General features: G+C 40.0%; 2 protein-coding genes across 2 annotated transcripts; one reads left to right on the forward strand and one right to left on the reverse strand.

The window, feature by feature from the left end:
- Window positions 1-6,334: 6,334 nt before the first annotated feature.
- LOC117295462 (ubiquitin-like protein 7) lies at window positions 6,335-17,503 on the reverse strand. The gene is made up of 10 exons (XM_033778131.1): window positions 17,303-17,503; window positions 16,596-16,715; window positions 16,155-16,234; window positions 15,160-15,244; window positions 14,541-14,598; window positions 13,712-13,821; window positions 13,384-13,433; window positions 11,721-11,834; window positions 7,059-7,346; window positions 6,335-6,865 (listed from the first exon to the last, which is right to left on the reverse strand). Exons 1-10 carry the CDS (start codon window positions 17,445-17,447, stop codon window positions 6,740-6,742), a joined length of 1,176 nt encoding a protein of 391 aa, XP_033634022.1. The 5' UTR covers window positions 17,448-17,503; the 3' UTR covers window positions 6,335-6,739.
- Window positions 17,504-17,705: 202 nt separating this feature from the next.
- On the forward strand, window positions 17,706-22,903 carry LOC117295461 (heat shock 70 kDa protein IV-like). The gene is made up of 2 exons (XM_033778130.1): window positions 17,706-18,087; window positions 19,322-22,903. The coding sequence occupies exons 1-2, from the start codon at window positions 17,906-17,908 to the stop codon at window positions 21,072-21,074; spliced, it is 1,935 nt and encodes a 644-aa protein (XP_033634021.1). The 5' UTR covers window positions 17,706-17,905; the 3' UTR covers window positions 21,075-22,903.
- Window positions 22,904-25,687: the final 2,784 nt, after the last annotated feature.

Raw genomic sequence — 25,687 nt, forward strand, 5'->3', positions numbered from 1 at the left:
ACCCGGCAGTGACTCCCATTTTTAGAGCAGCGTGACCCGTGTGTATTTCTCCCATACAATGTTGACCGAATCTGAGTTAGTACAAATTTGACCCGAATTCCTTGTACAAGAGTATTTCCCGTCACTCTGCTGACCCCAAGAGTACAACAGACCAAAAATTTACCCATACACTGCTCAATTCTAACTCCACAAATCCCTATACGACATTGTAACAAAAATTTCATATTCTGAAGGCTGATCACACAGCCCCCTTTTCCCGCCCTTTTAGTGAACCCCCATGACATCATCATTCTAATAGACCGATCATGCGCAAACGATACACCATATCTTATCAGTGGTAGGCCGGATATGAGGTCAATGGAAGCCTAACCAAAAACCTTTCCATCACACGCCATTTATTGTTTTGGAAACTACATTAGGATGACGACGACCCTATCTGTTGTTAGAGATTTAATGACTTCCTTGAAGTTAAACAGGGTTCATTTTCTACGCTCTGACATAAGGTCAAAGCACTTCTAAACGACTTAACGATCCTTTTGTATCAACTTTTTAGTGCTAATCGGCGAATATTTGTATGCACTTGCTTTCACTTTTGTAGGATGTTTGTTGAACACAACACAGGGTTACAACAATATTATTTTGTTTTGTATGAGTTATACGATTACATTGATGTTATCAAACAATGGTGTGGTCTGGGCAAATGCTGTCAAGTGACCTGCTGGGCAATGTCTCTTCAAAGTTCAGGGTGGGTTAAAATATATTGGGCCACGATTGGAAGAGCAGGGAAGTAAAATATTCGTTTCATATTGTCCACGAAAATGTATATATTCGCACTGAAGAAAGAAAACTGTGATAATCAATCTAAGAACTCCCTGAGAATTGAGCCGGTTCCGAGTCTCGAAGGGCCTGACCCATTTCTGGGTCAGTTTGACCCGTAATTAATAATGACACAGAAAAGGATCAAACTTACGTACAATCCGGGCTATCGGGCGTTTTTATACTCACACGTGTCGTTGTGTCACCGTAGAGGGCTTATATTATTATTCAGGTATAAGTGTAGAGATAGGGCAAATTATGTTTCTGCCCTTCATTTTCAGGAACACTCGGACAAGATGGAAACGGACAGGTTTGACACGTGTTTGCAACAGTGACGTCACAGCAATTCGGGTTACATCACTCGGTGCGTAACGGTCAAGTTCAGTTATATAGGAAAGGGAGGGGAAACTGACTACGATTTGTCATCAAATAGTTTGAAAGTCGCTGGTGAACAATATAATTTGCATTTTTATTTTGAGCTAAGTATGAACTTTTTTTTCTCTCGAAATGTTCCCATGGAGGAGGTCCAGCCGAGTATCATCGGTATCCCCCCCCCCCCCACTATCAAACACCCGAATTCAAGTGCAGTTGTTACCAGTACAGACAACAAAATCAAGTCAATCGGTCGTATTCACAACGAAACGCACAATATCCCTTAAAAGTTAATGATGATGTCACGTATGCCTAGTCTCAAACCGAAATGACTAACAAGCAACGACTTCTAATTCCCAGTATAAAACAAGCTGATGCTAATCCCCCCTGAAACAAATCCAGAGAACAATGAATTGTGTCTAAATGTCATTCCAGTTCATAAAGTTGTAATGCATATGTCACCCGATGCTTGCATTAAAGGCATGGACCCGTCATCAATGTGCAAGACCAGTATTCTCACTTGGTGTATCCAACATAATGCATAAAGTAACAAATCTTTAAAGGAAAGGAAAAACACCCGTTGCACAATTAATGTGTGTGCAGATGCCTATAAATAATATATTAATCGACTGCAGGTCTGAGACCTTTAAATATTTGAGGTAAAAAAATTTACCTCTTTCTAAAAAACTACGTTACTTCAAAGGGAGCCGTTACTCATCATGTTTCATACTATTAACATCTCTCCATTGCTTGTTAGTAACAAGTAAGTTTTGATGCTAATAATTAATTTGAGTAATAACCAACAGTGTCCAGTGCCTTTAATTACCCAACTCAACTTCTAGTCACCGTTTTCTTGACAAAATTGCGAAACACATGTTTTATACTACCAATAGCTCTCCATTGCTCGTTACCAATACTATCAATAGCTCTCCATTGCTCGTTTACAAATAAGTTTTTACGCTTGAATATAGTTTTGATTAAACACCAATAGTGCCCGGCCCCAGTGCCTTTAATATTACCCAAACTTGACTTCTAGTCATCGGCTTCTTGCCAAAGTATGCTACTAGTCATCGTTTTCTTGCCAAATTATGCCGAAGGAATCCTCCATACCTCCGATGCCCAAACCCGTGAGAATATGACGCAGGTATACAACAGTTGATTCATCTTCCGTTACCGGAAAGAGCTGATTTTGAGAAGTGAAGGGGTTGAAGTGGGAGGGAGTTGAAGGGGGGATGGAGTTGGACTTACGTACACTCTTAGGGGACACTTTGGGCACGCTTTGAGGTGACGTGGTGTGAGGATACCATGGTGCACATCGTCACCATGTATCGAAAGGGGGAGGGGAGGGGTTTTGGTCATTTTATAAACGAGTCAGGAAAGGTTGTGTTATGCTTTGCTAGGAATGGTTCAAGATTTTGTTGATATTGCTCCACTGATACCATGCCCGATATATGTGCCAGAGGGTAGTACTTTAACACACTATTTCCATCTGGAACAGAAGTACGCCCCTAAAATCCTCTAAAGAATTTCTGACATTTTTCATTCACACAATGACTATACACAATAGGGGGAAGGGTGCCACAATCCCCTAAAAGTGCACGGATGCACTTCAAATTTCCAGATTAGGATCTGCTAAAAATAGAAAAAAAAAATTAATTCGTTGTGCACTTTCGGTTTAAATAAAATGGGGGTGTGGGAACCAGGAGGGGCATGGACACCCCCGTTATGCCAATGTAGTTAACTGATCTGTTTGTGCATGGTATAAGGCTTTCCAGCATAATCAAAGTCCAACAGTTTGGGGTTTTGGGAAGTCGTAATGTGTTGGATTTGTCAGCTTGTTGAAAGATCCAATAAAATTGCGGCCTGTTCGCTCATCACATCCGGTAGGTAAAGGCCCCCCTCCTCCGAGTCCCCGCCCACGGCTAGAACAAACCGTGTCTCAAGAAACAAATTTACGACTTGCGGTGTCTTTAACCTAAGAAATCCTCGAAGCATAAGGAAGCATGTTGATTTTAGTTCAAGGCCTTCGTTAAGGTTTCCTTTAGAGAGGGAAGAGCTCTCTATAATTCTCCACTGACCTTGACCGCCATGATGTGTCACAATTATAGCACTGTCTATAACCTGTAAATTAACTTAATTGATCAGGTATGATGTAGTCTTGTTTAAACATCAAAGCATGTGTTTTTGTTTTAATAAGGATGAGCTGCAAAGTTCGGTATCCTTTCAGCTATCCGGCCGCTGCCGTTGCTGGTCATGGCCCAGAAGTCCAATCCATTATTGGTCAATCAGGAGGGGCTTGTGATTAAGAAAACTTGGTCAAAAATACTTACGCTTGAGCAGGCTCTGGCTCAGGCCAACCTCGTTCCATTGTTTGACGTCACACCAAAGATGGCGGCAACCAGACCGCTTGCATTGGCCGCCATCGTTTATGAAACATGCACGCATGAAACTTTGAAATTGGCCGAGAGTCGCAGGCAGCCCGTAAACGCTTACACTATTTAATGGTTTGACATTAAACAAAATGGCGGTCAATGACGTCATGTGCAATCCATCGATGCAACATAAAGGGGTCTATATGGTGCCTGCTCCGTAAAAGCACACGTGGATTCGTCGATGGCTATTTGTAAAGCTTCACACTAAACGACAGTACTGCTAAACGATTCCTACATAACAGCAATAAACAAATATAACCAAACCATGTTTACAAAGCAGTTACAACTTAATTTCCGAAGAGTCAAAGTAGGAGTAGAACAAAATATAATGTATGTATTTTTTCGACTGTTGCAATTTCATGTAGTGGCCGACAATACAAGACTACGAACATAACATCCAGTGAAACTCAGGTCTTGATTTCGTAGAGCTAAAACAATTTTCACTAAAATACAGAGTTCAGCTTTCTCCAGAAGACGATCAGAGCATACTGATCGAAACGTCGAGTTGAAACCAACGATTCTTTTCAGAACCACCACAACTCATTAGAGATAGTCATTACATGGTGTTACCGCAAACCTTTCTATATTATAAAATACATTTGCTAAGGAAGGGGGTAGTATCATGCCATATCTTGTGCAGTTGTTTGATTTCTGGTAACGCCACTGAGTTTACGTGCCAGTGAAACCTCTGTCATACGAATGGTCTGTAGTGGCAGGCCGATATCTTATAACAACACGCTGCCTTGCTGCTCCACATACATAAACAGATTTTGGTTTATGATAAGTCCTCCAGTAGGCCGACAATAATTACTCTCCTGTAGACAAAAGGAAATCCCAACATAGAATGTCGATCAAGCCAGTGCTGCGTATCAGTTTCCATTAGGATCAACTGCTGCGTCATGATCTGGTAAGGGCGCTGCTTCAGAACCCTTCACATAATTAACGAGACGATAACACACAAGGGGTCGAATTAAGTATTATAAAGGGAAGACTTCTTGTAAGTAAACCAGGGCTCTAACGATTACATGGGGAAGGGACAGACATGAAACTCGTTTGTACTGCATCACTTTGATAGAATGTGGCATGGGTTGGGTAAACTCCACCTATAGTCTTGAAATCAAGTCGGTAATGCGTGTCCGGGACCACGCCACGCGCTACCTACGTTGTACTAGGACATGATGTGTGTTTCGGACCGCATGGCGCTTGTAATGATAGGCAGCGCTGGCAGACAATAAGAGCTGACTAACGATTTTATACACACTATTATTTTGATCACTTATCTCTTGCGTTGCTTCCTTCGTCAGTTTTATTTTCCAATTTTACTGGTACTTCGTAGTCATATACGGATAAGGAGCACAAGCAATCATTACACTCCCGGGCATTTTTACAACAGTTTACAGTTAAACGTAAAAACAAGATGAAAATCCCGAGAAGGAAAACAAGAACCAAATAAATCAGTTAGTACATGTACATATACAACACAATGCATCAATGACAGTGACAAATGTGCATAGTTGTTTAGGAAATAATTAGGAACTGAAAGTGGAACTAGACCAAGTGGTAACCAATAAGGACCGTTACAAATTTGCCTTTGTTCCAAGAACACTCGTTGAATGGAACCGCCTACCAGTATGTATAAGAGAAGCTCCTTCAATAGACTCATTCAAAACTAGGCTAGATAAAATCCAAATGATCACTTTCATAAGGGGAGCTCACCACTAGTAAAAACCAAAATTAATATTCTTTATCCCCGATGCAAATTTAACATCTATTATATCGTTGCGGTACCCGCTGCCAAAACATAGGATTCGAACTGCCTCTAGCTGCCGGGCAACCTCGGTAGTCTAGTTGGTAAGACACTGCTCTAGAATTGCAAGGGTCGTGGGTTCGAATCCCACCCGAGTAACATGCCTGTGATATTTTTTCACAGGACTCGGGAAGTACTGAGTATACAGTGCTAACACACATCGGTGTATGGGTAAAAACCAAAATTAATATTCTTTATCCCCGATGCAAATTTAACATCTATTATTTCACCACTAGTTGTTGTCCACTCGCCACACCACACCTGCAACTTGTAATATCCCGTGAGGAGTTTGTTGCAGTATTCGACAGATACAGGTACAGATCTCTTCTTGAAAGAGATGAGCTGGTTCTGAGAAGGACCAGAGGTGATCAGATACGTCTCTGGTACATTTAATTTAATTTCAGTAAAATATGAAGAGTTGGCAGTAACTAAAATGATATGAGCACCAGCATATTAATATTAATCTGCAAGTTTTGCTCTAATTGATTTTTCCTAGTTCAACCCATAACTAATGTCTATAAGCGCTATATCAAATATCATTTGCTGCGTTTTTTTTTTTATTAACTATAATGCCAGTTTGTTAAATGATATCATGTGCTTAAATCAGTCGAGTTGGTCTTTGAAAAGCGTTTGTAACCGTTTGTTATAAAATGCATATGGTTAGAAAGATATTTTAAAAGTATAATATAATCATTCACACAAGTATCACTCAAAATTGCGTGGTTTTCCTTTTACCTCGCTCGACAAACACGGTCGGCCATTTATGGGAGTCAAATTTTTGACTCTCATGAATGGTGGACTGTGTTAGTTCGCAATTTCGAGGCAAATGTGTGTGGATCATTGTATTCTACTTTAAAAACTTCTTTCTACCCATATGCATTTCATAACAAACGGTTCCAAACGCTCTTCAAAGACCAACTCGTCCGATCCAAGGCAACGTGTTCCTTTAATAACGCATCTGCACACTACACAGTCAACCCTTCTGCTGTCTGCCCATTCAAAATCACTGACTCACTGTTGTTTTGAATGAGAGCCACACTATGTCAACTTGCAATGCATCTGCACAGTACACAGTCAACCCTCCTACTATCTGACCATTCAATATCACCCACTGAAGCTTTGCATGATATCTAAATTAGACCAGCCAGCAATATGACAACTTAGATGCATCTACATAAACAGTGTACTCATTTGAGTTAGTTTAGTACTCAGTTGCACCAAAACCGGAGAGTTTACGAACAGTTTCAAATATTCAATCAACCTGCTGGAAAAACGTGACCAATAGTATGGAGGATTTATATCCATACTTCAATTACATCCTTCCTCCTTCAAAGATGAGATCTAATGCAGCTTGGACGTTACCTCCAGTTGCCTGCAGAGCCTGTAAACTAACAGCATCATCAGTGATTCCCATGTTTCGGAGCTGCTGCAACTGTACCTAGGAGGTTAAAACAAAATTCAAGGTTTACCCTACATGTTCATAGTCATACTTGAAGATGGTCATAGGGTGATTGGCCCCTGAGTTTTTTTTTCCACAGAACTCGGAAAAGTATAAAGAACTCAATACAAGTTGGTGTAAGAGTAAAAACCAAAGTTATATTCTTTATCCCCGATGCAAAAACTTATTTTACCTGTAGCTGTTGTGGTGATAGTGTTGCACCATCGGGTTGGTCAGTAGCTGGGGCACCAGACCCTGTCGAACCCGACGAGGCTAGCTGCTGCTGCAGTACATGGGCCATGGCCTGGTTGAGTAGGTCAGCCGTTATAAGACTCCCAGTTTGTTGACCTGTTTCCCTTGACCCCGAGGATGACCCCGCGAGGGGTTGACTGGGTGATGCTGTGGAGGATGTCGATGGTTGGGAGGAGGTGGCACCTCTGGGGGTTGTCGGAACGGGTGCGCTGTATGGCGGGAATGTATTCTGAGGAAAAATATAGAAGAGAAAAAATGATCAGTTGATGTTTACGGAAGAGACAATATTGGCAATTCAATCTCTCTGTAAAGGCAAAAGATACCATTGGTGGTTGAAACTTTTTAATTGTTTTAATCCTCTATAAACGAAGATGTATACAATAAAACTAATATTGGAAATTTCATTTCAAAGGGTGGTTGCATTTTTGAGATATTGTCGAAAATCCAGAGTGGATACAGCAATCGGAAGAATAATCCCTAATAGGATTTAACAATCTGAACTCTCAGATTCAATTTTGGGGGTATACAATTTTTGTTTGTTGACATAACTAAATTACTTCAAAGTGAAATGGTTCAACAAATGCCTTACACTTATGAAACTGCTGTAGGCTTCTAACCGAAGGTTTTTATTTCCATTAAATCCAAGAGTGATTACAAAACGTAAACCTTCCCTTTAAAGATGCGATGTCAGATTTTTGGCCGATTTGACCCCAAAATTTTGATTTAAAATTCAATAGGTATCTTGATGGGGGTTGAGAAAGTTACAAGCTTTCATTTGAGCAATTGCTCGAAAAAGTCCGCCAATTATTAGTAGCAGTGAAATAAAGTGCTCACAATTAGTTTTTGTCGGGATCCCGACAATATATCACGTGACCAATTCTTGTGTTTTACAAGAAACGTTTTAAATTTGTGTCATGGTCCCTGACCATTAAAAGTAAAAGTTAAACTTTTTTTTGTTAGAGCGGGTGATACTCTTTAAAATACCATTCACTCAAAAAAATCTATTTTTTAATGTTTGGGGCAAAAAATCTGACATAGCATCTTTAAATACATAGTTCCCTTGCACTACTGTCACATTATCTGTGCATGACATGGGCTGTCATTTTCAGTGTCAAATTGCAATTATAATGCCAATGATGCATATCATTAAACTTGGATGTGATCCTTAGCTATACAGCAGTTACAGATTGTATGGCTTCCAACTGGCAGCCTCAAAAATTAATGCTACAACCTTTTTTAATGGAATGTTTGAAAAGGTAGTTTTATTGTATCTATATTTATCAAAACAGTCAAACAATAAAAAAACATAAAGCCTGTAAGCACAAAAACTTGCTTAGTATGAAATGTCTTCCTTAATAAAAACAGGATTATCAACCAAATTTCAATGTGATTTTCAGGATAAGCAAACCATAGCTGAATGCCAGTAACAAGCAATATGCAACAAATTAGAATTTTGGTTGGTCATCTTGTTTTTATCGAGGAAGAAATTTCATGCTAAGTAAATTGTTGTGCTTACAGCTTTACGAAACTGGGCCCAGTGCTCCTTGGCTTTAACCACACATAATGAGAAACCTCCTGGTTATATAAGCTGACATCAAAGGTCCCCTCAGCTGAATTTCTAAAAATACTTACTGGATAATTGAACACTTTTGGCAATTAAGGAAGGAAACAGGCCATAGTTTAATCATTGTGAAGGGGGGGGGGGGGGGTTAAGCTCTTACATCCCCCCCCTGGAAAAAAAACCTGTATCCAACTTTCCTGTCTGGTTCTACAGTTCTACCATAATACTCAAGCAATTGTTAAGATTAGATTTTCCTTCTGTCCCTAAGAACGGCCTTCACAAATTTGTCTAGACCCTTTGGCCAGACAATATTTGATGAAGCAAATTTCTCTCAAAGGCAGGGTTGATTTCAAAATGTTTCGGTTGTGAGAAAGAAAAATATCGGTAATGAAGAAGTGAATTTTGGTTTATCAAGCTTCCGCATAAGGGTGTGGCCCACGGGGTGTGCCCTGAGGTGAGAATGGAAAATACAGGTATGGATTACTATTCAGGTGGCCGAGGGAAGGGGTCATGCGTGAATGGCGACTAAAAAAATGAGTACATTCCGTGATTTAATACAAACAAAATTTAAACTTGAAGTTCCAACAACGTTACAAATACCCTACAGTTGAAATTAAATTTAGGATGTTATTAAAAACAGATTTTTATCATCATCATCACCATAAAAAATGTTTTACTATTCATAACAATCCACAAAACTACATTTTAAAACTCCACAGAAAAATGTTGTGTATTTTTCTTTTTTCTTGTAACAGAAAACGGATCCATAAACCTTGAAGAAACCGCGCTGGTAAAAGCAGTAGTAATAGACGGGTACGATTGAGATCCTATAAGATAACATAGGGGTACACTGTGGACCAACAGTGATTTTAAAAATACTTCCTGAGTGGCCATGACACAGCTTTCTGTGATATATTCCAGTGGGATAATTTACTGGGGCTTGTCATGAGGGTTCAAGTTCTATCTCACGTGCCGATGAATCTTCAACCTGTACGACTCAAAAACCATGAAGTTTTTTTTTTAAATTGGTGCGTCACAGCCGAGCGGTCAAGTACACTGGACTCAAGTTCTGTTCAGCAGAGTGTGAGTCCTGGGCACATTTTCATGGCTCTGCTTACCGTCGAATTCCGCCCTTACGACCACGATTCCCCGCTTATGTGCAAGCGTCAAATTTCTGCGCTAGCCTTGTTAGCATAGAATGCCTAGTAACGTTGAGTACGCACGCGCAGAAGCCAAAATTTGCTGCTAACCCGTGAAATACGCTTGCCGTAAGCACAGAATTCCCTGCTTCCAAAAGCGCCGATTCTGTGCTTACGGTAAGCAGAGCCATGATTGACATTGGGTCCTGGTCTTGACATTTGGGTCTGTAAGTAGGAATCTTGCCGTGTCCTTTGAATGGGGCAAAAACCTGTAAGTCCCATGTGTAATGCTCATAAAAGAACCATTAAGTGCACATTATATCATAAAGATAAGGTCCTTACCCCTATGTTTGTGCCATGGTCTGGCAGCAATATCACTTTTTGAAGGTGTTGTATTGCTTTGTCACATAAAATCATTCTTAAAGCCAAAGGACACTTTCGGTAAACAGTTTTGTCCAAGGCCCACACTTCGTGTATCACAACTTATATATAAAATAACAAACCTGTGAAAATTTAGGCTCAATCGGTCATCGGAGTCTGGAGAAAATCACGGGAAAACCCACCATTGCTTCCGTACGTTACGCCGCGTCATGACATGTGTTTAAAATAAATCCGTAATTCTCGATATCGAGAATTGATATTGTTTTAATGTTTTCTCAAAAAGTAAAGAATTTCATGGAATAGAATTTCAAGAGAAGTCTTTTACCATTACCTTCTGTAAACCCTGTAAATTATTTGTAAATCAGTGAACTTTTAATTTTTTGTCTGTACCGAAACTGTCCAATGGCTTTAAGAAATCTCAACTTGATTTGATGATTTGATAGTTTGGCGCCCCGATTATCATTAACACGACATGTGCAATTAATGGACCATGCATCATGGCACATTATAAATGTTCATACAGTATTATATGTAAACCAGTGTAAAATGTATGCACAAATATCTTTGTAGTTTGAGCAGTCAAAGAGTCAAACTTTGCCATCCTTCTAGTTACTGATGAGATGAATGCGTTGCGATTAAATAATTTTCGCGGTTGACTGAAGGTAAAAACAACTTGTTTTGAGAATGACCAAAAACATCAAAATAAATGATAAAATATTATTGCAGGCTAGGTGAAAAGTTTTGCAGACTAGACAAGAGAATACACCAGAGGGCCAGTCAGGAAAAAGAAACAGCGCAATGCCCGAGGCCCAGAAACTCTGTTTTGGGGGGAAAATGATAGATCATCTTTGCCATCAATTTCAGACTTCAAAACAACATGTCAAATGGTGCAAGTTTTCAGCTTGTCACCACTTAGCATCTAGAACTTCAAGATTAAATGATTGGAGAGTATGTTTTGTTGTTACACTTCAAAATCACAACTTTTGTAGAAGTAGTTGTTGTTTTTGTAGGTGTTATTGGTGTAGTTGTTGTTGTTGTTGAAGTAGTTGTTGTTGTTGTTGTTGGTGTTGTTGTAATTGTTGGAGTAGTCAACCACTGGTTATTTTCAGAACCAACACAACTCAAAGAGATTTAAACATAGTGCTACCGCTAACTTCATATAATTCCCGGACAAATGTTTCAACAAACTTACAACAAACATCCGTACAAATCCATGCCCCATAAGTGAACTTAATCACAGTAGCTCGTAAGCCAGAGGGAACCTAGAAACAAAGATGATGCCATGTGAACCAGACACACCAGGGTTAAACCCCGACTCTCCCATGATGAGTGTTTTAGGTTCTTTTACATCCCCTGATTACGTACACGAAGCAAGGCAATACTACCCCCATCCAAGGCCAAGATTCACCACAGGAAAGTGTGTGTGTTGTATTCAGGTACATGAGGGGTAAAAATAGTAAGGGGGAAGGCAGATCATACTCGGTTATATGCTTGTCTGGTACCCATACTTCTTATATCCTACCTGTGTGTATGCACCGGCACTGCTTCCTGCCGAATTGCCAACACCTGCAGCTGCCAGTGCCGCACTGAGCTGGGCTTGAGTAATGAGCTGCGGCCGATTTGAGCCCTGACTTCCCTAAAGGGTTAAGGATGGGGGCGGAGAAAGGAAACACAGTTAATCACAAGAACATGGAAACATTAACAGAGTTAACATGTCATGACTCCACAGGGCACAGTAGACTTTTAACCATGTTGTTGCCATGTTCCCTGTATCCACCAATAGCAAAACGTGATTCTCGTTTTACTCAGATGGGGGCCAGACTATTTTTTACCTTCAAGCGTCTATTTTGTTGAATGGAAGAAAACAATATGGCCGCCCCCATGATAAAGATAGGTTATCATAGATGTGCAAAAATAGAAAGCAAAAAACCATTCCTGGTAAAGTGTTGTAAAATTTACTGCTGAGTTGAAAGAACAATAAATAAGCTTTCCCTACCTAATGAATAATATACAAATCAACGTAATTATTGAATTTCAATGAAAACCTCAATTAAACACAAAATTATAAAACTTAAATAACTCTTCACAATCATCTCATCATAGTTTCTGAAAATACAGACACTTAAAAAAAATGTTTCGACCCTAAAATCTTGTGAACATGCATGCTACTTTACATTGAGTTCAAGAGAGAACACAGATAAAGGCAAACACACTGACAAAAAGTTCCATCTATTCATCTCTCCACCTATTTCTTCACTCATAGTGAGAGCAGTTGCTCCGATCTATACCTCAACACTCTTGACTTCTGCTGGGGTCAAATGTTCCGGTCCAAGATTCATGGACCGGGGAGTGGGAAGGAAAGGCTATTGATCGAGGACTTCCTTATTGCATTAAGAGAGGGCCAGGATGTCTAGCTTTCTTCAAGAACCGAATATTGAAAGAATCCACGCAGTTTCAGAGACTCAAGGGTTAATGGTGATGAGGGCAAAGGTTAGGGGATGATGTTGGAAAACTAAGAAATCTGAGAGTTTATTAACTGCTCTGAGCATTGAACACTGAGGGCGCTCTTTTCTAATGCAGAACTACAGCTGACAGTGTTAAGAGAGATTTCGCTGCATAATAATAATAATAATAATAATAATAATAATTATAATAATAATAATTGTGGCTTCTTATATAGCGCACATGTCCGTCACCCAGTGACGCTCCTGGCGCTGTAACATAGTATTTCCTGCGAGATGTGGGACAACGTTTTGAAATTATTAAACCCAATTCTGATAGCACCATGTAATGCTTTACAAGGTGCTGTGGCTCAATTTGCTGCCGATCGGACCAGGAACACCGGGGCGAACCCCGTCTCTTTTCGATAAGTGCACTGGGTTCTTTTACATGCGTTACATAACACATGGGACCAACGGCTTTACGTCCCATCCGAAGGACGAAGGCGGATACAGAAAACAACAGAATAACACAGAGGTCATGTTTAGTTCAGAGTAGTGAAGAGAAACAAGCAAAATGGGAGCTTGCTCCAAATGGCAGACACAGCATTGGCAAAGGCATGCTGACCATAGCGAGAGGTTCTACACTGTGTTGTGCTTACTTATAATAATAATATTAATAGTTCGCATTTATAATGCGCCATATTTTTGTTATAAAACCATGAGAAAGAAATTGAATCAACTTACGTCGGCAGATGTGTCCATTTCATCGTCAGATATATCAGGTAATAAAGAACCTACAGGGCATAAAATCAAACCAATGTTAAAAATATGAAACAGCTTCATTTAAGGCACTGGACACTATTGGTAATTATTCAAAATAATTGTAAGAATAAAAACTTACTTGGTAACGAGCAATGGAGAGTTGTTGATAGTAAAACAATTGTAAAGGAACGGCTCCCTCTGAAGTAACATAGTTTTTGAGAAAGAAGTAATTTCTCACTAAAATATTTGAATCGAATTCAAGACCTCAGCTGGTCTCCATGAAGTTCCAGGTCTGACTTTGGGTACTTACTTGGTCCAGCTTCAGAGCCCCTGTTCCTTTCGCTCTGTGCTCCTTCCTCGTTGACTGACGCAGCAATGTGCATCACAGCGTGACCAATGGCTGGATGAGCACGTACTATTCTGTTTGAAAAAAATAAAACCAAAACACAATCAAAATCGGATAGTTTGGATGTTGAGTTTCCATATATGGTGTTGGATTTTGAGTGAGGACGGATCCTAGTAAGTCACTCAGGGGATCATGCATACCACCATAATCGGAGTCCAACAGTTTGGCTTTGGGTGTTGAGTTGCCATAATGGTTTTGGACTTTGTTAGAGTGTGGAAGGATCCTCGTAACATCACACAAGAATGTTTGGGTTATGGTAAAGTGAGGCTGCACATGGCTTCAAATTATCTTCAACATGTGAAAACAGATCCTTAAAGGCAGTGGACACTATTGGTAATTACTCAAAATAATTATTAGCATAAAACCTTTCTTGGTGACGAGTAATGGGGAGAGGTTGATGGTATAAAACATTGTGAGAAACAGCTCCCTCTGCCATAGTTTTTGAGAAAGAAGTAATTTTCCATGAATTTGATTTCGAGACCTCAGATTTAGAACTTGAGGTCTCGAAATCAACCATCTAAACGCACACAACTTCGTGTGACAAGGGTGTTTTTTCTTTCATTATTATCTCACAAGTTTGATAAACGATTGAGCTCAAATTTTCACAGGTTTGTTATTTTATGCATATGTTGAGGTACACCAACTGTGAAGGCTAGTCTTTGACAATTACCAATAGTGTACCCTGCCTTTAATAAATTAAAGAATAAAAACCACAATGGTTTTTGAAACTGACCTTCGAACATTTTCTGCGTCAGCAATTTGTATTAACAGCTCTGGATCTCGTAGCATAGCTATATATATAAAAATAATTCTTCTGATTTGTGAATAGTATTATGAAGTACAATGAAAGGTCAATAAACAGAAATATATTTCTGGCATACACTACAAAAACCCTTCATTAAACTTAAACCATCAATAAATCTGCGGCCAGAAAGGAAGAAAATGGCTCTTTCCAGGTTGATATTGAGTTCACTGACAATCACCTTAACTGAGCCAATGATAGTGAAAACAAACTTTATGATTAGAAAAAAAAATGTTTTATTGGTTCTAAAACAGTCGTCTTTACTTCACCTTCACAAACAAACAGCCAAACACAATCAAAGTTATGCTTATCAGAACAATTTTATTAGCCAAAACACCAAGTACATTATGTGACCGGTATCCAACTTACTTTTGCTGAGCGGAAACTTGCTAATGGTATTGTAAATCGCAAACAGAAACTTGCAAACAAGTTTAAGAAATGGCGGTATGAAAACGCCTTCCATTTTTTTTCCTGTCTTAAAATTGAGTTTGTTTCATAAAGTCAATGGAACTAATTCTACCTCCATGATGGAACTGAGTGTAATACTTACAGACTGCGATGTGGTCCATAGCGAGACCAGGAGTGACTGCAATGATGTTATCGATGGTCTCCGAATTTGTCAGGATCTTGTGTACCTGGGTGAAAAGAAATTGAAAAGTGATATTTATGTTTGACACACTGGTACAATGTTCTGTGTTGTGGCCGAGTGGTAGTGCAGTCAACTAAAGTACCCATTTTGGCTGAAAGGGGTAATGATAGTGGATATTATATCACACACCTTACTAGGGGTGTCGTGGCCGAGCGGATAAGAGCACCGAATTCAAGATCTGCTGATTCTGTTCAGCAGAGTGGGGGTTCGAGTCGTGACACTTGTTTCCCTGAACAAGACACTTTACTATAATTGCTTCTCTTCACCGAGGGGTAAATGGGTACCTGTGAGGGCAGAAATGGTTCTTGTGATTGATTTAGCCGAGTAGCGCAATGTTGCACAAGGATGTATACTCCCCAGGGAGCTGAGATGGTTTAAGGAACGACTTAAGGCCCAGTGACCAGGGGTAAAACTTTGAAGCGCTTTGGGACACCCTTCCGGAGTGAAAAAGCGCTATAAAAACTTAATATTACTATTATTAAATGACTCCATATAAGCCAGGATACTTCATGGAGGCAATTGCCTCTATGCTTCTTGGTCTTTGCCTCTGTGTCTTTCAAGATTTTCTGTAAAGAACTTTTATTTCCCTCATAATACAAGTGACCTTAACTGATGGAAAAACTGCTTTTTGGCCTTAGAAGAACGAATGTCAGGCCTGCCCATGTTGATGATTAACATGTGCATCAACAACAAAAAATTGACTTATTTCAAAATGTGGAGCGCACTTACACGCACTATAGTTCCTTGCTCAATGCATGCACCTATCATGTCCGCCATTTTGGGAGTCAACAAAAGAATTTGCTCCCAAAATGGCGAAAAGAAAGATGCACATTTTGCAAAGGTGCGTTCCGCATCGTGCAATGAGGGTCAATAGTCCGTCAATAGTTACTACTTACTGCTTGTCTGTGTGCTGGATTGAGTAGAGCTGCATGTAGTGCTGTCATCAGCTGGCGAATAGCAGTATCATCCAATGGCTCTGGATAAAACATTAGGATTTTAGTATTATTCATGACTGCAAGGTGCTTTGGTTCTGAATTGGTACATGTATGGTTTTGATGTTTTGAGAGCTATTGGTATGTCATTTTAAGTAGATTCTTACTAGTCTTGGCTCCGATAGTGGATAGTGTACTGTGCTCGGTTGTAAATCGCTTAAGCGCGCCCTCCTACTGCATCATTTAACCAACTTGACTGCCTAGCACTAACAAGATTTCCAAGATGCTTAGTTTGAGGTAGTCAAGTTGGTAAAATCATGCCTTAAAAGGGCGCGCCTACAACCGAGCGTAGTACACGATCCACTAACCGATTGCTAACGCCTTGGGCCAAGATTAGGTTCTTACCTGCTTGCAATTTTTGCAATGGAGCTTTCTTTTTAAGGGCGTGTACAGTACATCCAGTCACAAGTCCAGACAGCTTTAAGGCATCTTGATCTCGCAGGATTCGACCACAGTAAACCATCGCTATTTAATTGGGGGGAAAAAGGAAACATTAAAAAAAAAAAAATCTACTAATGGGTTTTGCCCAAGTAAGCTACAGAATTGTTAACCTGAAATTCAATGACTTTGTATTTAAAATCCGGTTGCCATTTTCCAAATTTTTTGTTGTTGTTGTAGGAATGGACTTTATTTCCCCGCTTTTTGTAATTTATCTGTGGTCAAACAAAATGTTAACAGTCATATATGCCGTACGCCTACGCATTATCGAATTGCTTGGTGGTCGTGAGTCACTTTTGGTTTTACAATACACACTCTCAATTCCTTCCTCATCTGCTCATCCCCCCAGCCAGGCTTAACAGTAACACTAACAATAACATGAAATACTCTATGAAAAGTATGCTAACTAATCGAACTTGTCAGTAAATGTCATATTATTTTATAATTAAAATATATGTTGTATGAATTCTACATCAACATCATGACATGTGTAATAAATGATTGTATTTCACAACACAACAAAAACAGTCCAGTGGCAGTGGCCGGGCGGATGGCGGACCAAATACTAGAAAACAGAAATACAAAAATAAACTTTAATTTGTAAAATATCTTACAAAACTCTGAAGACGGTAAACCAATAGCTTGGGACACCCGTTCCTTAAGAGTACCAACTAATGATAAAAAATCGACATCATCGAGGCGAGTTCTTCCAGTTTTCTCAGAAAACTTCACGCAGATATTTCCAGAAGAATTCGCCATTGCTGAAATTGTGTGTGACTAGCAAAAACAGACTGCGTTTGTTGATGTGTTAGGACGCCCCCTTTCGGCCACATTCTTCAAATTTCCAGAAGGCTCGTGTGTGACGTCACGTCAAAAAATAGACTTCACCAGCACTGCACTCCTGTCGTTCTTGAAAATTCTAGAAGCGCAGTACAGAGGTAGTTGTTTACATCGGCGCAATAATGTTAATGAAGAAAGTTCCCGAACATAGCACGCGTCTATATAATAGGCGAGTCTCCGTCGCTTCGTCAGTTATCCGAACGAAAGATTCCAACACCGAATTTGGGAAATACATCCCCTGGCGACGAAAATAATACGAAGACATCTGCTGTGTGGTATACAACTCAAGCATCTACGACTGAACGTGCATAAACTTAGTTTAAAGCGCATTATTTTCTAACTTCTGGAGCGCAATTTGACTACATTTCACTTTCAAGATGAGCAAAGTGAAAGCGATCGGGATTGATTTGGGGACGACCTATTCCTGTGTTGGTGTGTTCCAGAATGGCAAAGTGGAGATTATTGCCAATGACCAGGGGAACAGGACCACGCCGAGTTATGTTGCCTTCACCGACACGGAGAGGCTCATTGGAGATGCTGCAAAGAACCAAGTTGCCATGTAAGTACTTGTTTTGCATTTTATTTACACTCAATTAAATTCCCGGATCAGGGAGATTGACCCGGATCACAGTGGGACTTGACTCATTCTGGGTCAGGCTGATGAACCAGAAACTTGTAGTACAAAAAACCCCACCTCGGATTCAGCGCCAGTTTGACTCAATTATCGGTCATTTTTTGTTGACAAGAATAATCCGGGTTTCACTGATCCAGTAATAGGTCAGGTCCCTTTTGAGCGAAACCGGGTCCATTTCTGACCCGAGAGTCACCACCAAAAGGTAGACGCCGATTATTTATGGTTTTTATTTGAGTGAAATATTATTATAATCTGCTGGAAATTGTTTCTTTGTCAGTGTTTTTTATCTGAATGAATTTTGATGATGATGCTGTTTCAAAAGGATCCGCACAAACATGATAAACATTTCGCATAATTATTTAGTTTTTAGTTTTAATCGACTACCACTATTATAAGTGATGGATTTTTTTTTGTGCCAAAATCATTCTCATTAATCGCCCGAAATTTGACCCAGTATCTTTAATGTTGTTTCATTTCTTTTTTACACCAGTGTTGTGAACAAAAAAATTGATAAAGGCGCTATCTCAGACCAACTTTAACTCTCATCTTTGTACTAAATGTTTATGTCAAAGTTCAACTGACACGAATTGGCGTAAATTGTTCACTGCAACAGTTACAGGTCAAATAATAATAATGACGAAACACAACTCGCAAATCGTTTTTGTTTATCATTCCAAACAGTGCTGGCATTCTTTGTGATGACATTATCATAAAAGCATCCACACAACGTGATACGTGATACTTTGATCTGGGTTGCAATTTGAAAAAAATGTGCACCAGCAACTCTAATACATTAAAGATAAACGTTAATGTAATTCATTTGTTGCAGGCTGAACGTGCTCATTCAAACAAAAACCTAGATAAAAAATCGCTGATTAATTTTGACTGATATGACTTGTTGGTCACAAAAAGGATTGTAATTCTACAAGTTCTAAACTTTAATTAAAACTAAGACGAAAACTGTGGCTTCCGTTTATATTTTCCCTAAACTGAGCAATATCTTTCAGCGCTCTTGTTGTTGGCTTCGACACACACAGTACTTCCAATAGTTAATTGGAGTGCAGTGCTATGGCAATATGATGTGTGTGCCCCCTATTATAACTTTAAAAAAAATTAATACCTAATGTAATTTTCTTTTTTCTTGTTTGTTATTGCACAGGAACCCCAAGAACAGCATCTTCGACGCGAAGCGCCTGATTGGCCGAAAGTTCGAGGACCAGACGGTCCAAGCCGATATGAAGCACTGGCCCTTCGCCGTGGTCAACAAAGCAGGGAAACCAATGATCCAAGCCGAGTACATGGGCGAGACCAAACAGTTTGCAGCCGAGGAAATCAGCTCCATGGTCCTGGTCAAGATGAGGGAGGTTGCCGAGGCATACCTGGGCCAGAAGATCAAAGACGCCGTGGTGACGGTGCCGGCTTACTTCAATGACCAGCAGAGGCAGGCCACCAAGGATGCTGGTGTGATCGCTGGGTTGAACGTGCTGAGAATCATCAATGAACCGACGGCTGCTGCTTTGGCCTACGGCCTGGACAAGAAACTGACGGGAGAGAAGAATGTTCTCATCTTCGACATGGGCGGCGGTACCTTTGACGTGTCCATCCTCAGCATTGATGACGGAGTCTTCGAGGTGAGATCTACGGCCGGAGATACGCATCTCGGCGGGGAGGACTTTGATAATCTCTTGGTCAGCCACTTGGCTGCCGAGTTTAAGAGGAAACACAAGAAGGACATGACCAATAATCCAAGGTCCATGAGGCGTCTCCGAACGGCTGCCGAGCGTGCAAAGCGTACGTTGTCCAGCAGCACAACGGCCAACATCGAGGTCGACTCGCTGATTGACGGCATTGACTTCTACACCAGTGTCAGCAGGGCACGTTTCGAAGAGCTTTGCTCCTCGTTGTTCAGAAAATCTCTCGGACCTGTTGAGCAAGCTCTTGTGGACGCTAAGCTGGACAAACGTAAGATTGACGAGGTGGTGCTGGTGGGAGGCTCAACTCGCATCCCAAAGATACAGAAGTTGCTTCAAGATTTCCTGAACGGCAAAGAGTTGAATAAGTCCATCAACCCAGACGAGGCGGTTGCATACGGAGCTGCCGTCCAAGCCGCTATTCTCACCGGGGATGATAGTAGCGAGGTGAAGGACATCCTTCTCGTTGACGTAGCACCCCTCTCCCTGGGGATTGAGACGGCAGGAGGAGTCATGACGAAGCTGATCGAACGTAACACTCGTATCCCAACCAAAGCGTGTAACACCTTCACTACATACTCGGACAACCAACCCGGTGTCAACATCCAGGTGTTCGAGGGTGAGCGACCTATGACCCAGCACAACAACCTCCTGGGAACCTTTGAACTCTCTGGCATTGCACCTGCTCCACGCGGCATCCCTCAAATCGAAGTCGCCTTCGACATCGACGCCAACGGTATCCTGAACGTCTCCGCTAAGGACAAGGGCACGGGAAAGAGTAAAAGCATTGTGATCAAGAACGAAAAGGGACGCCTTTCGCAAGCCGATATTGACCGTATGCTGTCGGACGCCGAGAAATACAAGGCCGAAGACGAGGCGCAGAGGGAACGTGTGACGGCTCGAAACGGGCTGGAGGGGTACGCCTTCAGCCTCAAGCAAGCCGTGAACGAAGTCCCTGACGGGAAGCTGACGGACGCGGACAAGAAGATGGTGGAAGACGCCGTCAAGGACACCCTGGATTGGTTGGATAAAAACTCACTTGCGGAGGTGGACGAGTTCAAACACAGGCAGGAGGAACTCACGAAGACCTGTTCGCCCATCATGTCCAAGATCCACGGAGGCGGTGGTGGGGCTGGTGGGCCAGGGCCGCAGTGTGGGGCAGGAGGTTACAGTAACGGCGGGAGCAGCAACCAAGGACCTACAGTTGAAGAGGTCGACTAAACATAGACTTGGTTTCAAGTCTGTTTGTCATTTATAGCGCCCTGAGTTTATACTGCGAAAACATTACTTTCATAATCATCAGAAGTGCAATCGCTTCGTCTAAGGGTGTACACGTTTAACAGAGTAATAATAAAATTGTTTTTTTTCGCATAATTCACAGAAGTAAATTCGGCACATCATCAAGAATAATTCAAAATGTCGGCACCATTTTCACTGCTTCAGAAAAACATGGCAATTTCAAGGGTGTTTCTGAAACATATAACTATTGACTGTGATTTTGTAAAAAAATCAGCCTTTTTGTAAAAAGAACACACTCTTCTATTTATTTTTTTTTTGTGTAAAATCTGATATTTGTTGTTGTCTAAAAAGTCTAAAGCGTGATATGTTAACGACTCCTTTTGATGAAGTGACGTAGTTTTTAGAAAGAGGTAGTTTCTCACTTAATCTATAATGAAGACTTAATCTAGGAAAGACAAATTAATATCTGGATGCACATAAATTATTGTGCAACAATGGTGTTTTTTCTTGTGCTGTTTTCTTGCAACTACCATGACCAGCTGAGCCCATTTAATTAATTGCTGTTGTTTATGCATAATGTTGTGATACACTAAGTGAGGATACTGGTCTTTGACAAAAATACTAAACGTATCCAGTGCTAACTTACCACTATTAAAGAAAAAAAACAGTTATTGTAATAGTTTAACCAATAATTAACCGTATAACTAAACTTAGAGCAAAGTAAGTTTATGATTATAAAAATAGTGTTTTCATGCATCTACTTGTGCCAAAACGTCTTGTAATAACTAATGATAATGACAAATTGTGTATGCAAATTTTGAATAAAACTCTGTCGTTAATGTGAGGCTGCTCGCTGCTTATTACCGTAAAAGAATCGCAATATTTATTATGTCAATTGTGTGTAGTATAGTTAAAGAGTATCTAAAATAACACATTGTTTTAATTGAATCACACCATTGGATTAACTGAAATACTGCTAGTTAATTATAGTGCACTATCAGGCGAAGATATTTTCTGTAGTTGTTAAAAACAATGTACGCCATGTTGAAAAAAAAAAAAAATTCGCATTCACTGTCCGCCCATTAGAAAAATGTTCTTGTTGTTTTTTTAAGCAAAAAAAATGAATTTATCTTTCTACTTTTAAATTACTGATAAGAGTAATAAATACTGACTATAATTTTTAACAGACTCGTCACATTATTTTTAGTAAAAGCAAATTTTAAGAGTTGGGTTGAGTTTTAAAGAGTTATTCGTATCTGAATTTAATGTAAATAGTAAACTAATATTTTGATCCTTCATGAAATAGTTTTACTAACCTGTGTCTGTTGAACTTGTTTAGTTTCGATTTAATTTTTGAGATTAAGTTACATCGTTGTTTTTGAAAGATCTGAAATCGGTTCTCCATTCATTTTTTTCTTTTTTTTATACTCATGAATAATTAACTAGGATATTCAGAGCAATATTCTCAAAATAAAACAAATAGTTCGAGTGGTACTAGACGAAAGTTCGAATGTGGCGGGTTATTAATTAATTTGTTGTTCTTCAAATAATGCATTATGGAAGTTTTGGTAAAAAAATGTGTTCTTAATCAATGTTTCACGTTTTGTACTTTAAACAGTTTGTGTTTTATAGCACTATTGATTTCATTATTAGATAATAAATATAAAAAATTATCTAAGACTTGAATGCATAATGCAAGCAAATAAAAATTAGTTTTGCGGTTTGATGCATAATCACTATGTTACTGTATTTTTTTCATGAGCAGTTGCAATACAGCATAATAAAAAAATTATTTATTTATGAATAATAGACTACCTGGGTTTTTAGTTTAAAAATGTTTGTACAATAATAATTATTATTAACCGTTTCTAAAGAACCCATATGGTTTCAGTTAAGATTTTGCAGTGTTACGAAAAAAAAGACACTAGAAAAGACAAGTACTGAGTTAAAAATGGAATTGATCAGACAAAAATAATTTTGATAATAACCGGTGAAGCTTCAAGGAATAAACAATTTATTTTCTTGTTACGAAGACTTGCTATACTGCTAGATGCTGGTTGGTTTCTTACGATGTAGAAATGAGATACAACAATTCCAAACACGCGACCTAAAGTAAGAAGAGGTGAATTTCGCCATCGAAACAGCTGCAAGAGCACTTTCATATCGGTGAGGGCGGGTTGTACATCATCAGTATCAAAGGGACATATCGCGAGACTTGGTAATGGCCTACTGTCTGGCGAAGTGACGGCGATCGATTGTTTGGGGGGGGGGGACACCTCTGCCCTTGATGATGATTTGCGACGATGGATATGAGTGCGTGGGTATGATGTGCCGCTCAGCATTAAACGAAATTAATTTAAAGCTGTAATTAGTGTTTGGGTCTAAAATAACCAATAGCAAAAACGGCCCAACCCTGACATGGCAAGTAATAATAATATTGTGAACCGGCGTTTGTGAACCAGCGTAAAAAATAATCATTACGCCTTTGGAATCATAATTTTTTTATAATTATAATACCTAGCGGCAAGTGTAGGGCAAAACAAAAATAGTTTACACTTAGGTCAAACCTACCTCCATGGTCAAATTGTTGTCCATAATTGTTTGTTTTACTAACAACAAGTCTGTTTAAAGACAGTGGACACTATTGGTAATTGTCAAAGACCAGTCTTCACAGTTGGTGTATCTCAACTGCATAAAATAACAAACCTGTGAAAATTTGAGCTCAATCGGTCTTCGCAGTTGCGAGATAATAATGAAAGAAAAAACACCCTTGTCACACGAAGTTGTGTGCTTTCAGATGCTTGATTTCGAGACCTCAAATTCTAAACTTGAGGTCTCAAAATCAAATTACTTCTTTTTCGAAAACTTGGTCACTTCAGAGGGAGCTCTATACCATCCATCTCTCCCCATTACTCGTAATCAAGAAAGGTTTTATGATGATAAATATTTTGAGTAATTACCAATAGTGTCCACTGCCTTTAAGCATGGATTAAGAACCAACTTGGAAGTTTGGTTATCACCCTTGCCATCCACATTAACGGGAGGGCGGGGGGGGGGGGGGCGGGTATACTGCAAACTAATCGGCGACAGAGGTCGCACTTCATGAAATGACGAATGGAAAATAGTATGGTGCATTATTCTTTAATCAATACGTGCCCTGTACCGTCAAGACGTCTGGGGATTTATGCTCAGAGGCAGTCGTCGTTTCTACCGGCACTTTTTCATTCCTCGGTGTGGAAGTTACATGATTTCACTAAACATGTTAGGATCTGTGTCAAAATTAGTCGGCCCTAGGTATTTTGAATTGGCAAGAAACTGGTGAGTCAACCTCAGTTGTTTTATTAAAATTTTAACAACCATAAACATGTTTGTTTGTTCACTTCACTTACATGATTTACAACTTTTCTGCAAACTCCGCAAACTCAGTGCAACCCTGCTCTGCAAGTGCAAGGAGCAAGTGCATTGCATTTTGCAACGAACATGGGTTCGAGTTCGTCCGTCCCACTATACTATCATTAGTATCAAGCTAACCACTGATTTTACAATGACTACAGCAGTCAGCACAAACTGTAAATGGCGTCCAGTTAGGTTACCAGTACCGCTACACTGGTAGTGATAGTGACACTGACAATCACATTTTTCACAATCAACAATGACAATTGACATGATTGATAATGACATGACTGGCTGGGCAGTGGTGATGGGGGGGGGGGGGGGGGGGGGGGGCTGCAATTCCAATTCTTTTCTTAATCAACATTTAGAGAGTGGGTGGAGACCACTCTGCCAACGAACTATAGGGTTAGATAGTTCCGTTGGTAGGTTTTTTAGAGCACCGCGGCACATTAAATTGTAGGTCCTTGGGCTGGCTCATCAAAGCAAATCCATGAAAAAAAATTCTTTTTTCAACCAACCCCAAGGGCCATGCCAAATAAATCATTTCAAATTTACCCTGTTTTTTTTCCCTGGTGGTTTATTATTTGATATTCATTATTTCAGGAGGAGGACTGGCGCTATATGGGGCGGAACCCTAGGCGTTCTCTTCCTATACGGAACAGACTGGCAAGTCATCATGGGATACGTCCCAATGGTCAGAGGAAAGTATAAGGTGGAAGAAGAGCCATAGACTGAAGTGATGCTGCAAGTTAACAAAGGAGCTTATTAAAATAAAGGTGTGTTTTAAGGAGCAGACGGAATGATCATTCAAAACCGTAGACATTAACTTGTTGGCCTAACCCCTCCTCAAGCTGCGCTCTTTAGTACATGAAGGTCTTCATCGATAACGTAACCCTCCTGCCGTCGGCTGGGCCGGAGGCCGTTGGCAGGAGGGTAACGTTGTCGCAATAATGAAGGTCGAACTTGTAAATTTGTTCACCTGCTGAAACAAGCGAAGGCAGGGCTTGAAATGCACACTGGACCACTGGTGGAAAGGGACAATTTAATTTAGCATTGTGAAACAAGTCCTAGCATTCTCATGTTTTCCAAACTTTTCAATTGAAGAAATTGTATACTGTGACTACAAATCACCAAGAATACTATTGATCTTAAACTCCGACATTTGGAAAGATATTTACTTTTTGGTCATTTGTAGTTTCCAC

The sequence above is a fragment of the Asterias rubens genome, chromosome 10 (assembly GCF_902459465.1).
Source record: "Asterias rubens chromosome 10, eAstRub1.3, whole genome shotgun sequence".
NCBI classification, from domain to species: Eukaryota; Metazoa; Echinodermata; class Asteroidea; order Forcipulatida; family Asteriidae; genus Asterias; species Asterias rubens.